The following is a 15314-nucleotide window of genomic DNA, read 5'->3' as shown; positions in this document are numbered from 1 at the left end:
TCCCATTGTTTACCAGCGTATCATATCAAAAACCCTTCGGCGTCAGTTGGAATCTGGTAAGACCCTTGTGTATATTGATGACGTGTTAATACTTAGTAATACAATAGACGAAGGCCTCATTTACTTACGCGACGTAATTCAAACGCTGACAAAAGCGGGTTTCTCTATCAACCTAAAAAAGTGCTCATTTTTATCAACGCAAGTCGAATATTTAGGCCGCACTATAAGCCAGGGTCAGGTAAAGCCGAGCAAACTTAAAGTTAAAGCTCTTGTAGAGTCCCCCATCCCGAAAACGGTCAAGCAAGTTCGTCAGTTATTAGGTTTGGCTAGTTATTTTCGCCGGTATATACCTAGTTTCGCTATTAGAACCGCCCCGATTACTAAACTGACAAAAAAGGGCGCATTGTTTGTCTGGGGAAATGAGCAAGAAGAAGCACGGCAAGTATTAATCGCATACTTAACAAGTGAGCCTGTACTAGCAATATACGATCCTGGTTTACCAATTGAAGTCCACACGGACGCGAGTTCGATTGGGTATGGTGCGGTACTGCTTCAAGTACACGAGAATGGCAACAAGCGAGCAGTTGGTTACTTTAGCAAACGAACTCAAGGCGCCGAGCCTCGATATCATTCATATGAACTCGAGACTCTGGCCGTTGTTAATGCCCTGCAGCATTATAGACATTATCTGGTTGGTGTTCATTTTAAGGTGGTAACCGACTGCAATGCCCTTAAATCCACACAGCAGAAGAAAGATTTGCTGCCACGAGTTGCCAGATGGTGGATGTATCTTCAGGACTTCGACTTTGTCCTGGAGTACCGCAAAGGTACATCGATGTCGCACGCAGACTATTTGAGCCGAAATCCTGTAAACGTTTGCAAAGAGCGCAAACAGCAGAATTGGGCTCGAATAGCACAGGCTGCTGATGAAGAAACTCAACAACTTATTCAAAGACTGACGGACGGACAGTTAGATGACAATCGCTATATACATAAGAATGACCTACTCTTCTATAAATACTCTCCTGTCGGAGAAGAATCCAGACTTCTGTGTTTTATACCAAAAGGTCACAGGCTCAGCCTACTTAGAATTTTTCACGACGAACATGATCATCCTGGCATCGATAGGACTTTAGAGCTTATTAGAAAGCATTTTTGGTTTCCATCCTTAAAATTATTTGTGCAAAAGTATATAAGTCATTGTCTCATTTGTTTAACGCATAAAAAGGTCCCGAGAGCCCCACAGCAACCAATACATTCTTGGGAAAAACCCTGTACCCCTTTTGAAATCATTCATGTTGATGCACTTGGCCCACTGCCTCAATCAAATGGTTATCGATATATTCTGATTGTAATAGACGCTTTCTCCAAATATTGCTTGTTGTATCCTATGTTTAGTCAAGACTCTAATGAATTAAAACGACTCTTTACGAATGTTATTTCCTTATTTGGCACACCAAAATTAATGGTAGCTGACCGAGGCAGAATGTTTCAGAGTTCAGACTTTATGAAGTTCGTATCTGAGTTGGGCATTGACGTGCATCTTATAACCCCGGAGATGCACCGTTCAAACGGGCAGGTAGAACGCTACTGTCGGACGTTATTGAACATGATCCGCATACAGTGCAATTATCGCTTGAACGAATGGGCAGACATGATGTGGCGGTCACAGCTAATCCTCAATATAACAAAGCAGAAGACCACTCAGCTCTCACCATTAAACGTGCTCGTAGGGATTGAAGCAGCCACACCTGTCATTCGACAGCTAATACGTGATGTAGCCTTAGACAGCTCTCACCCAAATCGTGAAGCGTCGAGAGAGATGTGTAGACAACGGGTTTCTGAGCGCTTAGCTCGGAATCAGCGGCTGCAAGATACGACCGTGAATGCTGACCGGAAAACCCCACAAGCGTTTGAAACTAACTCTCTTGTTTTTGTAATTAAGCAGGCGCAATCGACTGGCAAGCTCGACTCCGGCATGCGCGGCCCCTATCGCGTGGTCAAAGCGCTTCCCCACGACCGATATGAGCTACAGCTGCTGACGGGCTCATATGGAAAATCGACACAGGCTGCGGCCCAGTTCATGAAGCCGTGGCGTGGGGAGTGGACTCCGGAGACTTGCGCTGCTTACTTTGAGGGTAAACATACTCACTTTGTATGATAAGCTAACGTCGTGCCTATGTCATACAGGTGGGACTTTTCATGATAAGCTAACGTCGTGCCTATGTCATACAAGTGTGGATCCTACATGATAAGCTAACGTTGTGCCTATGTCATGTGTCAATACTTACTACTAAGAAATAAGCTAACGTAGTGCCTATGTTTCTTGTTAATGGAGATAGCTAACGTAGTGCTTCCTCTCTGGTGTTTGTTTGAACTATGCTAACGTAGTGCCTATGGTTCATTGTTTATAATTTTATGGTACAAAACGAATAAGATTTGTTTTTAGTGTTTTACAACTGGGGCGTTATTTATGTTCTCAGACGCAGATAGCAACGACGACAATGCGGAGTCCACGCCTGAGCAAACTGCTTCGTACGATGTACAGGCTACAGACGAGATAATGACTGATCCGACGCCAAGCACCTCCAGAGCTGCGGATCCGATACGAATCCATGCAGAGGAGGACGAGAACGTCCTCCAGTCAGGAGAGGCCGTGTTAGGAGAGTGACGTGTTTCCGGACCATAGAGGGGATTTGAGTGGGAGGAGTCAATTTGTGTATAAAGGCGCTTGCGAGCTCGGGCGGACACGATTCGTCTAGTCTGCTTGCCAAGGGGAATCTCTGCCCGATCGAACGGTCAAACTACCTGTGTTATTTCATTAGTGTGCAGTGTTAATCTTTATCTTTCGACTTGTTATTAAAAAATTAGTTATTTTGATTATTGAAGTGATCATTCTGTGTAAGTGTAACATTATAGGTTTAAATATTGAATAAGTTAATTGTTAATCGTTAGTTTAAGAAATTATAAAAATTACGTAATAATTATAATTTTCGTTATTTGTTGTTTTTTTTAATAAAACTCACTTCTGGTTTATAAAAATAGATTTATTATGTATTTATATATGTATGTATTTTAAATATGTAAGTAATATGTATGTTTATTATTATATATTATCTATTTGTACTTTATTCAAATATTGTAATTCGCCCACCAATTATTTGTTTACTTCTTAACTGCAGTTTCTGTTTCGTGTCCTATACCCAAAGGTTGTCTGGAAGAGATCGCTCTTTCAGCGATAAGACCGTCTTTGCACATCTTTCATTTGTTTTTTTTTTTTTGTTGTTTACTTTAATGGTGTACAATAAACAACATATTTTTATGTGTGCCATGATAGAAAAAGGTACATTATTTTTTTTAACCGACTTCCAAAAAAGGAGGAGGTTCTCAATTCGACTGTATTTTTTTTTTATGTTTTGTTTTGTAATTGTTCGGACGTAAAAAGGTGGTTAATAAGCATTATTATTCTTCATTCTTCATGTTTAAAAAGTCATGTGATATTAAAGTACTTTGTCTTAAAAAATAATTTTTTTTTCTCCCCTAGGCAATGTATCCTTAAAGACACACATTTATTTTCAAATAAAATGTAGGAAACTTGGCAATGTATCTTGTAAGATACATGCTATATATCATAATATATAAATAATATATATTTTTTTTACAATTTTCTCATGTATTATTATGCCAAACTATATTTAGTTGACAATTAATGGAGATTGGGGTTGGGTTATATATAAATGCAACTTGAGCAGTTTGTTAACACTTTGAGCAATTGAAAATATTGTATACATCAAAAGATATAGAAGTTTGATAGTATTGATAAATTAATTTTTTTTAACAACTTTATTGATTTTTAATTAAATAATTTAAGGTGAGCAATTTTAAAGGACAACGTAGTTGAATTGTGTTATTGAAAATCTATCGATTAGTATTTTTTTTATTACAAATATCATTATTTTGCAGGCTGGGGTGGGGTAGGTTTTGAAGCACTGTAATACTGTATTATCTGTTCTATTTAGACTATTTAATTTATTATCTGTTTTGCATCGTTCGCATCATTCGCAATCGCATTATCGCAGCAAATGTTGTATTTCTACTTTCGTAATATCATTTATTTGTATTTTCATGATATTAGTTAAAAATGTTTTTATTTCCGTATTTTAAATCATTTTCCTAAGTTCGGTTCTTTTCAAGTCCATCGCAACAAGTTGCGGTAAGTGTATAAAGCTTACTTTTTAAGTATCCACTTGTTCATTATGGCGGTCTGATTATATTGTCTTGTTTGCAATCTAAAACGTGAAAAACTCCCCACAAGAATTCTTTAATTTCGGAGTCTACAGTTGTGAATGAAATTGATCGTACGTGTTTTAGATGGACGGAGCAGACGAGGGGGCTTTGGACGTGGATTTATTAGCTGACGATGGGTCCGACGAGGAATGTGAAGCCCCGCCGTCTTCAGGTACTTTACTTTTTAAAGTGTACCTACTTTATTATATACTTTCTTAATCCATCATTAAATAACATTTAAAGTATGCTTTTTAGAATTAATAAATATTTTATTTAGTATATTTATATTTATCATAATTTTTACACATTTTCGATACTATTATAAAAAAAAAAAATCAGTAGTACTACCGTAGTAAAATTTTCCTAGACTTTTATGCAGGGCCTGCTTCAACGCCGACATCATGCGCGTCATCACCCCGCGGCGAAGAACCCGCCTCTCCTCTTGCCGTGGTGTCGCAGCCCGCATTCTTTCACCATCAGACTTACACTCGTCCATTCGTAACATCAGGCAGGAGAGGTCCTGGAAGGCCTCGGAAAGAAGGGGCAAAATTAGCGCGGGAAGGAAAGATTGTGAGACGGTAAGAAATTCACACATTTTTAAAACATCTATAATAATTCTATAAAGAAAAGTTTGTTTGTTTGAATGAACAAATCTCGGGAACTAGTGGTATGAATGGATTTTTTTCAGCTTTCAGCCCATGATTTCGTTGACGTGGAATAGGAAAAATTCTGTAAAATTTTTGCAAAACTTACTGTTTACGCAGCGGAAGATTTCAAAACATTCTTCATTGGTGCTCCACTCCTGTTGGTTTTAGTGTGATGATATATAGCTTATAACCTTCCTCGATAAATGGATTATCTAACAAAGACAGAATTTTTGAAATTGTACCAGTAGATCCTGAGATTAGCATGTTCAAGCAAACAAACAAATTCTTCAGTTTTATTATATTAGTATAGATACAATTAGTTTGGTTTAAGTACATTTTTACCACAAATTAATATAAGTGAAACTGCAGGACACAGCTAGTACCATATAAAACTTTGATTCAATTAATAACAATGTCCATTTGAATCTTATTAAATCTCTTTGGGTACAGCTACCGTGGAAATCCAGGCTCATTAAGAGGAGCTAAGAGACACAGAAGCAGTCGTGATGAAGCTCTCGATGACATGTTAGATGAAGATGACTTCACTATGCCCGCCCCAGAGGAACCACCATACATGCCAGAAAAATGGTAAGAAATAGAGGCTATAATGTACAATATAGGTAGATTTTTTTATCGGAGGTTAAATTTTTGTTCTTTCTGTCTTTACCTTAATTCCGGTGCTGCGACTATCACGCATTATTTTCCAACAAATTTAAGTAAAAACGATCTTTACTGCAAGATCAAAATACGATACGAACTGACCTTTAACGACTGACAAATCGACACTTTTAAACAATATAATGCGTCAGACAATATTCTAGTAAAATTAGTAATATAGCGTGCTAGAATATAGGTTTAGAAATTCGAAAAATACCCAAAACCGAATCGGAGCACCCCGCAGTCCACTTCGGCGACCAGCCTCCGCTGCGGAACGCAGCATGAGTGAGCGTGCTTTCGCACGCAAGGGCGGAAGGGCTGCACTTCCCGCAGCGCCGGAGCCAAGCGTTACTCTAACCTTAAAAGTGGTAGGTTAATTTTAACCTCAAAACTTCAATTACGATATCTTCTTAACAGCGGGGTTTAACAAAAATTTAACCTCCGATAAAAAAATCTACCTACATTGTACATAATAACCGAAATACAAATCAAGGATTCAAACACTACTTGTACTAAGATATTAGTTTGATTACATAGTGAAATGCTAATTTTTATTAATGTTTTTTAGGCCTGGTAAAGTTTGTGCCTTATGTAATCTAAGTGAGCGTAGCCAGCTTGGACAAGGAGAAATGAGGCAAATAGCATGTAATATAGAAGGAGAAGGGAGTCTTCCACCAAGTGTTAGTAACTCTGGAGGTGCCACACCCACCAGTGTCACAACTCCAAGCACACCCACCCTACCATTGCCTGCTGGGTTGACATCTCCACCCCCAGAGTTATTAGATATGAATGTCAATCAACAGCAGCAAGTTCTACCTTTAAGTAGACGTCAAAAGGCTTTTAACAAATGCAAGTAAGAATCGGTTTACTTATAATTATTCAAAAAATATTGAAATAGTAATCTATACTAATATTATACATAGGAAAGATTGGATTGTTAGTTTGTTTGTTTGCATGAATAGGCTCCGAAACTACTGAACCAAATTGAAAAATTCTTTCACTGCGGGATCTGCAGGTGACATTGGCCATATTATATTTATAAAAAAAATTAAAAATCTTACTAAAACTCCAACAATGAAACCATGGATTAAAAAATTACAGAAAATATTCTTTACATTGCATGAACTGCGGAAACTATTGATGACTAGCTGCCTGGACAGACTTCGTTCTGTCAAAAGTAAATAGTCAATTTTTTTAAATTTCTTTTTTGTATTACAACCATCCGTGGGCCTTAAGGAACATAAAAAAAAGAAGAACCGACTTCAATTATATCGACAAGTAATACAGTGTAGGTAGACGAAAAATAGTCAAGTAAATACGCATTATCAAAGATTACTCCAAAAGTTTTAATCAGATTTTGATGAAATTTAAATGTGACCATATGATAAACATCGGCTTTCGATTAATTTAAAAATTATCAAAATCGGTACACCCAGTAAAAAGTTATCGCGGATTTTCGATAGTTTCCCTCGATTTCTCTAGGATTCCATCATCAGATCCTGGTTTCCTTACCATGGTACCAAACTAAGGATATCTTCTTTCCAACAATAAAAGAATTATCAAAATCGGTACATTCAGTAGAAAGTTATGCAGTGTAATACAACGTAGGTCGACGAAAAAAGCGTCAACTAAAAACGCATTATTAGATATAACTCGAAAAGTAGTAGTTAGATCTCAAATAAATTTAAATGGGACTAAATGACACACACTACCTTTCGATTAAAATTTTTTTTGTCGAAATCGGTCTACCCTGTCAAACGTTCTGAAGTAACATACATAAAAAAAAATACAGTCGAATTGAGAACCTCCTCCTTTTTTGGAAGTCGGTTAAAAAGCCGGCCAAAATTTTTTACTTAAAAAAATATGATAATGTAAATCACTTTCGTAAGCAGCTTCAGTGGCTACCTATCCGCCATCGTAGAAATTTTAGAATACTTTGTTTCCTTTTTAAGACTTTTTAATCCTCGTTCTCCTTCGTATCTACGGGACCGCTTTTCTTTCTCTCACGATGATGATTCTCCGTGCAGATCTCTTAAACGTTTTCTCCCACCCACCGTACCGATTTTTATTTTTACTCCTTTACTGTACATTCCGTTAGACTTTGGAATTCCGTACCATATAAAATTCGCGATTGCAAAACACTATCCCTATTTAAGAACAGAATGAGAAAATTCTACCTTGATCAATCCTAGTCTAAAATCAATTTAATTAAGTGACTTATGCGTATTGGAATATATTATCGTATGTATTATATTATGTATCGTATATACATATATAATACATGCGTGTATAAGTATCGTATTATTTGTATCTACGTGTGTATACATTATTATGTATGTGTGCATTTATATATTGTATAATTATGTATTTATTATATATTGTATTTTTATTCTCAATATTTTTAGATTGTACACGCTAATTTTGCGACTGTTTTATAAGTTTCCTGTGGCAGGACTACAGGAAGAGATTCCATCATAGGATAAGTAGTGCCTTTGTACCGGCATTGTTTATAAGAGCTTTTGCTATCCTAGTGTACATAAATTGTTAAATAAAAAAAATAAAAACATTTTACGTTTTTAATATAAAAGTCTATTTTGCTCAATATTATCATAGTCGTCAAAAAATAGAGGCCCGTTTGGACATTTGACAAACACCCTAGAACGTAAACGTTAATAACATAGTGTTTTTAAAAGATACGCACATTTTTTGTCGCGTTAAGTAATATTATAGAATATATTGGGTGTATTCTTTTCGCGCTAACTTTATAGTACCATGCAATTTCTAATTATTACGAAACGTCTCAAAAACAGTTACGTCTTAAGTGTTTTTTTTAAACACTAGTGCTGTCACTAATTAATTATTGAATTTCACCAGCTTCATTCGATTTTGATCGTAATTAAGTATTGTGTCGGGATCTTTACTGAAAAACAGAGCTTGGCTCTCAGTCGTAAATAAAATTTTGATTTGGCTAATGAACCGCGATAAAATCAGAAAAAAATGTTTCATTATAATGATTAAAATTCGTGTAAACAATAGAAAACAATATAAAATAAAGACAAATTGACCGTTTGTACCATTATATTATTTCAAATTACCTAAAATATTAAAGTGTAAGTTAAATTTCTGATCAAACTTTAATCAAATGCACTTTACATTACATAATTAAATCGATCAAGTACTCATACAAATTTGAATTGATTTATCGTGAGTATCGAATACCGAATCGTATGGTTACTTCGTTATTTACGTCCCGGTGACGTCTCCAAACGGACCCATTATTTTGTGACGACTATACTATTAATTTTATACAAAATTTACACTATTTGAATGTACAAAAATCGCAATAAAAATCAAGGTATTATTATTAATATTTATTTTTATTAAGCAATAATTACTAAAATATCTAAAACTGTATTCTAACATATTTTTAAAACCTTTTTGTTTTATCAGGCAAACCCATAATTTGTCTGATAGCGAAAGTAGAAAAACTCTGCTCTTTATATGCTCCGCTGTCAGACGGCTCTTTTTGTTAGGAAACGCCAAATTTACTGTTGAAGCTACTCTCTCTGAAGGTACAGAGGAAGCCGTAGGTGTCAAGTCTTTAAGTGCTAGATTCGAAAAAACTTAGATGAAATGTCTCGTGTCTATCCAAAACTTTATCGGGTTTTCCTTATGAGATAGATTTGGAGCATCTAGGAATTGTTTCAACTCGTCTAGCACTCTAGTAGTTCGAGAGGCTACATTCGCTGCATTATTGCTGACTACAGCAGCTAGTAGTTTTCGTGTCGATACCATAATTACTCTGATTCTGACCGATCATTCTAACTGATCACAAATAAGTACTAATGCTATAAATAATTAGAATTATAACCGCCACATATCATGATCCACTTGGTCAGTTCCCAATCATCATCATCACTTCAGCCTGATACAGTCCATAGCTGGACGTAGGCCTCCACAGGTTCCTGCCAAAAATGGCATTAACTCATGTGTTTTGCCCATAGTCACCACGTTGGGCAGGCGGGTTGGTGACCGCAAGGCTGGCTTTGTCGCACCGAAGACGCTGCTACCCGTCTTCGGTCTGTGTATTTCGAAGCCAGCAGTTAGATGGTTATCCCGAAATCGGTCAGCTTTTTAACTTCCAAGGTGGTAGTAGAACTGTGGTATCCCTTAGTCGCCTCTTACGACATCCACGGGAAGAGAGGGGGTGGCTATATTCTTACTACCGTAATCACAGCAGTTACTTTTTTCTGTTCGTTCCAATCCTTTACGGTTTTAAATTCTAGTGATTTTAGTTACATAAATAAAAAATTTATCTCGTTATTGATAAAATTTTCGCTATTGTATATTTTGTATTGATATATCGGATCAAAATATATCGGCTAAATATTTCGATTTATTGTATTAAAAATACCGATACATCGACACTTTTTAAACAACGCCACTCAGATAGCCTTATGCGTTTTAGGCGTCACTGGGGTACGTTTCTTAATAATCTTACTTTTTTAGTAACCTGACGCAAATAGAAGGGTTTATGTTTGTGTATTATAATTTTTAAATTTTTGTTAAATATCAGTACGAATCCGGGGCGGGCTACTAGTTTGTTAAACAATAGCTATTAGGTAGGCAATGGTAACAGAAACAAAATTTTTTTAGGACACCCCTTTACAACATGGAACATACTGATGAACTATCAATAATTGGATTTTCCGAGGCATTAGAGCTACCAGCAGTCCTATCTTCTGGAAATTTTTACATCCACCGCTGCTGCCTCGAGTTTAGTCCCCCTTTTCAAGACCAAGTTGCTGCTGCATGCACATCTGAAGAGGAAAAAGAACAAGTTGAAGAAGCTAGAATCAAAGGAATTGTTAATGCTGCGCTTTCTAGGAAATGTGCCTTCTGTCAGAGACATGGAGCCAGCATACCATGCAAGGTATAAAAATTGTAGTATGATTGTAAAACATAAAGAAAAAATGTCTTATAATTAATAAGATAAATTATCTCAAATGTAATTAAAACTGTTTCAGATGAGTTGTAGTAAATATTTTCATCTGCCATGTGTTCTTGCATCTGGAGGCTTTATGGATTTTCAAACTAAATCATCATTTTGTAAAGATCATTTGTACCAAGCACCACTTGTATGTGAGTATGTTGCACATATGATTTATTGCAATAAATTGTGTTAAATTTTGCGTTATGTACAATACTTAATAAATTATATTTTTATATCTTAGGTACAGCAGATATAGATTGTAGAACTTGCCGAACTATTGGTGACATGTCTAACTTAATGACTTGCGTTACCTGTGGTGCACATTATCATGGAACTTGTGTAGGACTCAAGCAACTGCCAGGTAGAGTATACATTAAAAATAATCATCGAAACTAATATTACATAGTTGTGGTTTAGGATAATGTCGCTACATATCTTAATTATATATAAATCTCGTGTCACAATGTTTGTCCTCAATGGACTCCTAAACCACTTAACCGATTATAATAAAATTCGCACACCATGTGCAGTTCGATCCAACTTGAAAGATAGGCTATATTTTGTTTTGATATATTAATTATTATATTTAAGAAAAAAATAAAGAAGGCGGTACAAAGTTCGCTAGGTCAGCTAGTTTTAATATAAAAATCTTCCCGCGCGTAACTTGAAAACTACTACACGAATTTTCACGCGGATTTAACAAGTAGAGTGATTCTTGAGAAAGATTTAGATGTATTACTTGATGTAAGAATTTGTGTATGATTATAATTCTTAAGAGCCATTTCACAATTTTACGCTCTGCAAGTTTAGGTAAATTTGGTCGTATCGCGCGAGTCGTACGAGCCGCGCGATCTTTGTGCTAGTAAGTATAGTGTGACAACCAAAAGACCATCTTGATCATTTTCTGATGTATAATAAAAATTATAACTATGGTATAAATTTTTTTTTACATAATTAATTTGTTAAAAATTTCAAGTATGTTATATAACAACAGTCCATAAATTTAAAATAAAAATAAAAAATCAATTTTATGAAACAATTTTTTTAAAATTGATTTAGTTTTTTTAGTTTATGAATGAATCTAATATTTACGATATGAATAAAATAGCATTTTATGACATCGACACCGACAAACATATTAATTAACAAATAACAAGACAAACAGATTGAAATGCCTATTTGTATTGATAATGTGAGAAAAGAAAATTAAATTATACATTTGTTTACAGAAATTATCATTATATTATTTTACAGTCATTTTCGTAATATGTTTATTTTATTATAAAAGTATCAAATGCGGTTTATCCGCTATAACAACAGGCGCTTGCCGCGTGTGAGCGAAAGAGATGGCTCCGCAGAATTTGGCGTGGACCTTACCTCTAAGAGCGCTAGCGCTCAACTGATTTACCGGGCTTGATGCGTGGCAATATATAATATCTTTTTATTATTTAATATAAAATGTATTAAAAATGATTACATCTTTTAATTATTTTTTTTGTATTCCTTAATGATGTAAGTTTACTTTGATGAAGATAGTTCGTTAAAATTTCTTAGTTTTCTAGGAAAAATATCGCTTTTAAAATTGTACTTATTTGGAAAATATTCGTAACTTTAATTTTTTTTTTTTATCGTTTAATAGAGATACAAATATTTCAAGAATATAAATTACATTATTGCATCCAACACTGAGATTAACGACGTCAAAATATTACAATTTCGCGGATTGTTACCGATTTTTGTGAAATGGCTCTTAAAAACGTTATACAAAATTAGCAGTCAGGAAACTTTAATCGAAAACAGGTTTGAATGTAATAAAAAAATGTATAGTAGAATTATGTGACAAGAAATTTTATTGTAACTTGTATAAATAAATGTAGTGATTGGAAACTTACTCGGGTGAATACAGTTTTAAGTCTCATCAACTTAAACACGTTAGTTAGTACCTTAAACGTAGTTTAGTACCTTAAATAGTTCATGTACATCATAAATATTCATTTAGGAACATTTAGTTGGCATCGTAAAACAAAAATTACGCGTTTGAAATAAATAAGTTTACGATTACGATTACGCTTCAGCCTGTAATATTCCACTACTGGGCATAGGCCTTTCCCCATGTAGTAGAAGGATCAGAGCTTAATTCACTACGCTCCTCCAATGCGGGTTAGCGGATATACCTACCCCTACTATGAGTAACAATCGCTATAAGGTGTACATGATAACAAACAGGACCGACGGCTTACGTGCTCTCCGAGGCACGGTGGGGTGACCTACAAGAACTGCACAAACATTCAAACCACGGCAAACATCTGTATCTCCAATACAAATGTTTGTCATGTGCGGGGATCGAACCCGCAATCGCCAACGCAAAAGCCACAAACCAGGGCTGTGATCTTTGCGTCAACGCGTCGTAATAAATTTGTAATAAGTCGCTAGTCCCAAACTGATGTCGGGGCCCGCTCGACGTTAACTCCACCGCGCCCTTGCACCTTTGTGTTCTTGTCCCTCCTTAAGATAAAAATATAATAGCAGTACCGAGCCGGGACGGATCATAAGTAAGACCGAGTGGTATATGGCAGGCGTCCGCGCGGGCTGGTCGTGCCGCGCGTGCCGCGTGTGCCAGGTGTGCCGCGAGGGCGGCGCGGGCGGCGCGGGCGAGGCGCGCGCCGTGGCGTGCGAGCACTGCGACAAGCTGTACCACGCCACGTGCCTGCGGCCCGTCATGGCCACCGTGCCCAAGTACGGCTGGAAGTGCAAGTGCTGCCGCGTGTGCTCCGACTGCGGCGCGCGCTCGCCCGGCGCCGGCCCGTCGTCGCGCTGGCACGCGCACTACACGGTGTGCGACTCGTGCTACCAGCAGCGCAACAAGGGCTCGTGCTGCCCGCTGTGCCGCCGCGCCTACCGCGCCGCCGCCTACCGCGACATGATCCGCTGCTCGGCCTGCCGGCGCTACGTGCACGGCTTGTGCGACCCGGAGGCCGACCCGCAGCAGTACCGCCTCAAGAAGGAGCAGAATCCCGCCTACGATTACTGCTGCCCCATCTGTAAATCAAACATGCTGGCGGGATCCAAGTCTGGATGTAAGTTTCCGTACTAAATCATACATTTTTATTATTCTCTTGTGTAATAATATTAATTACTTTATTTACTCCAAAGCATTTGAAGAAGACAATATGGCATCGACGTCGCAAGATTCTTCTTTTGGCGACGAAAACAATCAGGATCAGGACCCTCTTGCCATTGAATCGAAGGTATGTTATTTAGATTTTACAAAATTATGTATAATAGATACACGCAATGTAATAAATAGCACTGCACAATAAAATCGAACGTTTTTTCTGTTGCATGAGATTTTCTATTTGTTGTTTACTAATTTGGGCTCGCTTGTTTTGAACCTACCCTCAGATTTTTTCTAGCAGCTCTAGTCTAGGAGCTCTAGTCTAGGAGCTCTAGTCTAGGAGCTCTAGTCTAGGAGCTCTAGTCTAGGAGCTCTGGTCTAGGAGATACAGGTACTCCCTTAAAATGTGCTCTACATTTGACTGTTGATACCGCTATCGTCAACGTCTTACTAGTTTCTGTTTCTTTTTTGCAATGGCTTCGTCTAGAAGGACCTACGTAAACAATCCAAATAGATTTTGTAACATTTGTGGCAAATATAAATTTAAAAATTTTTGTTTAAATGTGTCGGACTTCTTAAAAAATGCCTACATGGAGTACTATCAACGGCCATTAGAAACAAACAACAAGCCCTGGATACCGAATATAGTGTGTAAAGCGTGTGCGGAGTCTTTGCGTTTATGGAAAAACTAGCTGTGCCCCGCGACTTTGCTCGCATTGAATTTTTTTTAAATAAAAAGTATACTATGTTACTTCTAATACCTCCAAGAATATCTGTACAAAGTTTCATGATGGTCGGTTAAGTAGTTTTTGCGTGAAAGCGTAAAAAACTTACATTCACATTTATAATATAGGGATTAGGGATAACAAGAGGGATCCCTTGAACCTCAGTCCTATGATTTGGCGTGAACCGTCGAACGACCACGACGACTGTTATTTCTGCGTTGTAAAAATAACAGGAATTAACCGCTAAAATCATTCCAAGTGGGTTTATCCTACTGTGCCGTCAGTTACGCGACCTGTCCTGCGTTCAATTGATACATTAGATACCAGTAAAAGTAATAAGTAACCGAACAAATATAAATTAAAATAATTAAGTACTAAAAATTTAAGTACTCGGTTAGGGAATAAGCTTTTTAAAGTCATAAAAAGGTAAGATAATATATAATAAATAAAATAGACTTAATTTATTATACACTACAAATCAAACATCTTCATGTAAAATAAACGATTATAAAGAGTAAGATTGTTTGTTTGTTAGCATTGAATAGGGTCCGAAACTACTGGGCCGATTCAAAAAATTATCTCACCGTTGAGAAGCTACACTATCCCTGAGCGACATAGGTTATACTATATTTTCAAAAATATTAGGGTTCCTTTCAAAAACTCCAGTAATGTAACCCAATGGATAAAAAATAACCCAAAAAATTCCTTACTTTACGTGCGCTGCAAAAACAAATGATAATAGAAATATATAATGTAGTAAGACTTTGTAGAACACATCATTATCTACAATAATTGTATTTGCTTGCAAACAAAATAAAAAAAACCGACTTCAATTACATCGTCAAGTAATACAATATACGTAATATATACGCGTTATCAAAGGTTACTCA

The 15314-nt window shown here is 36.6% G+C and overlaps 1 protein-coding gene across 1 annotated transcript in view; it reads left to right on the top strand.

The window, feature by feature from the left end:
• The first annotated feature begins 4371 nt into the window (after positions 1 to 4371).
• The window catches only part of LOC123655110 (histone-lysine N-methyltransferase 2C-like), an 83839-nt gene continuing 72896 nt past the window's right edge, over positions 4372 to 15314 (top strand). The window contains 9 exon segments of the mRNA XM_045590948.1: positions 4372 to 4459; positions 4655 to 4865; positions 5385 to 5522; positions 6160 to 6444; positions 10248 to 10524; positions 10619 to 10733; positions 10826 to 10945; positions 13161 to 13661; positions 13738 to 13832. Of these exon segments, the coding sequence (XP_045446904.1) occupies positions 4372 to 4459; positions 4655 to 4865; positions 5385 to 5522; positions 6160 to 6444; positions 10248 to 10524; positions 10619 to 10733; positions 10826 to 10945; positions 13161 to 13661; positions 13738 to 13832 (1830 nt within the window).

Source organism: Melitaea cinxia, chromosome 7 (genome assembly GCF_905220565.1).
Source record: "Melitaea cinxia chromosome 7, ilMelCinx1.1, whole genome shotgun sequence".
NCBI classification, from domain to species: Eukaryota; Metazoa; Arthropoda; class Insecta; order Lepidoptera; family Nymphalidae; genus Melitaea; species Melitaea cinxia.
Note: the sequence above shows the minus strand (reverse complement) of the source record. Positions and strands in the feature narration are given on the sequence as shown.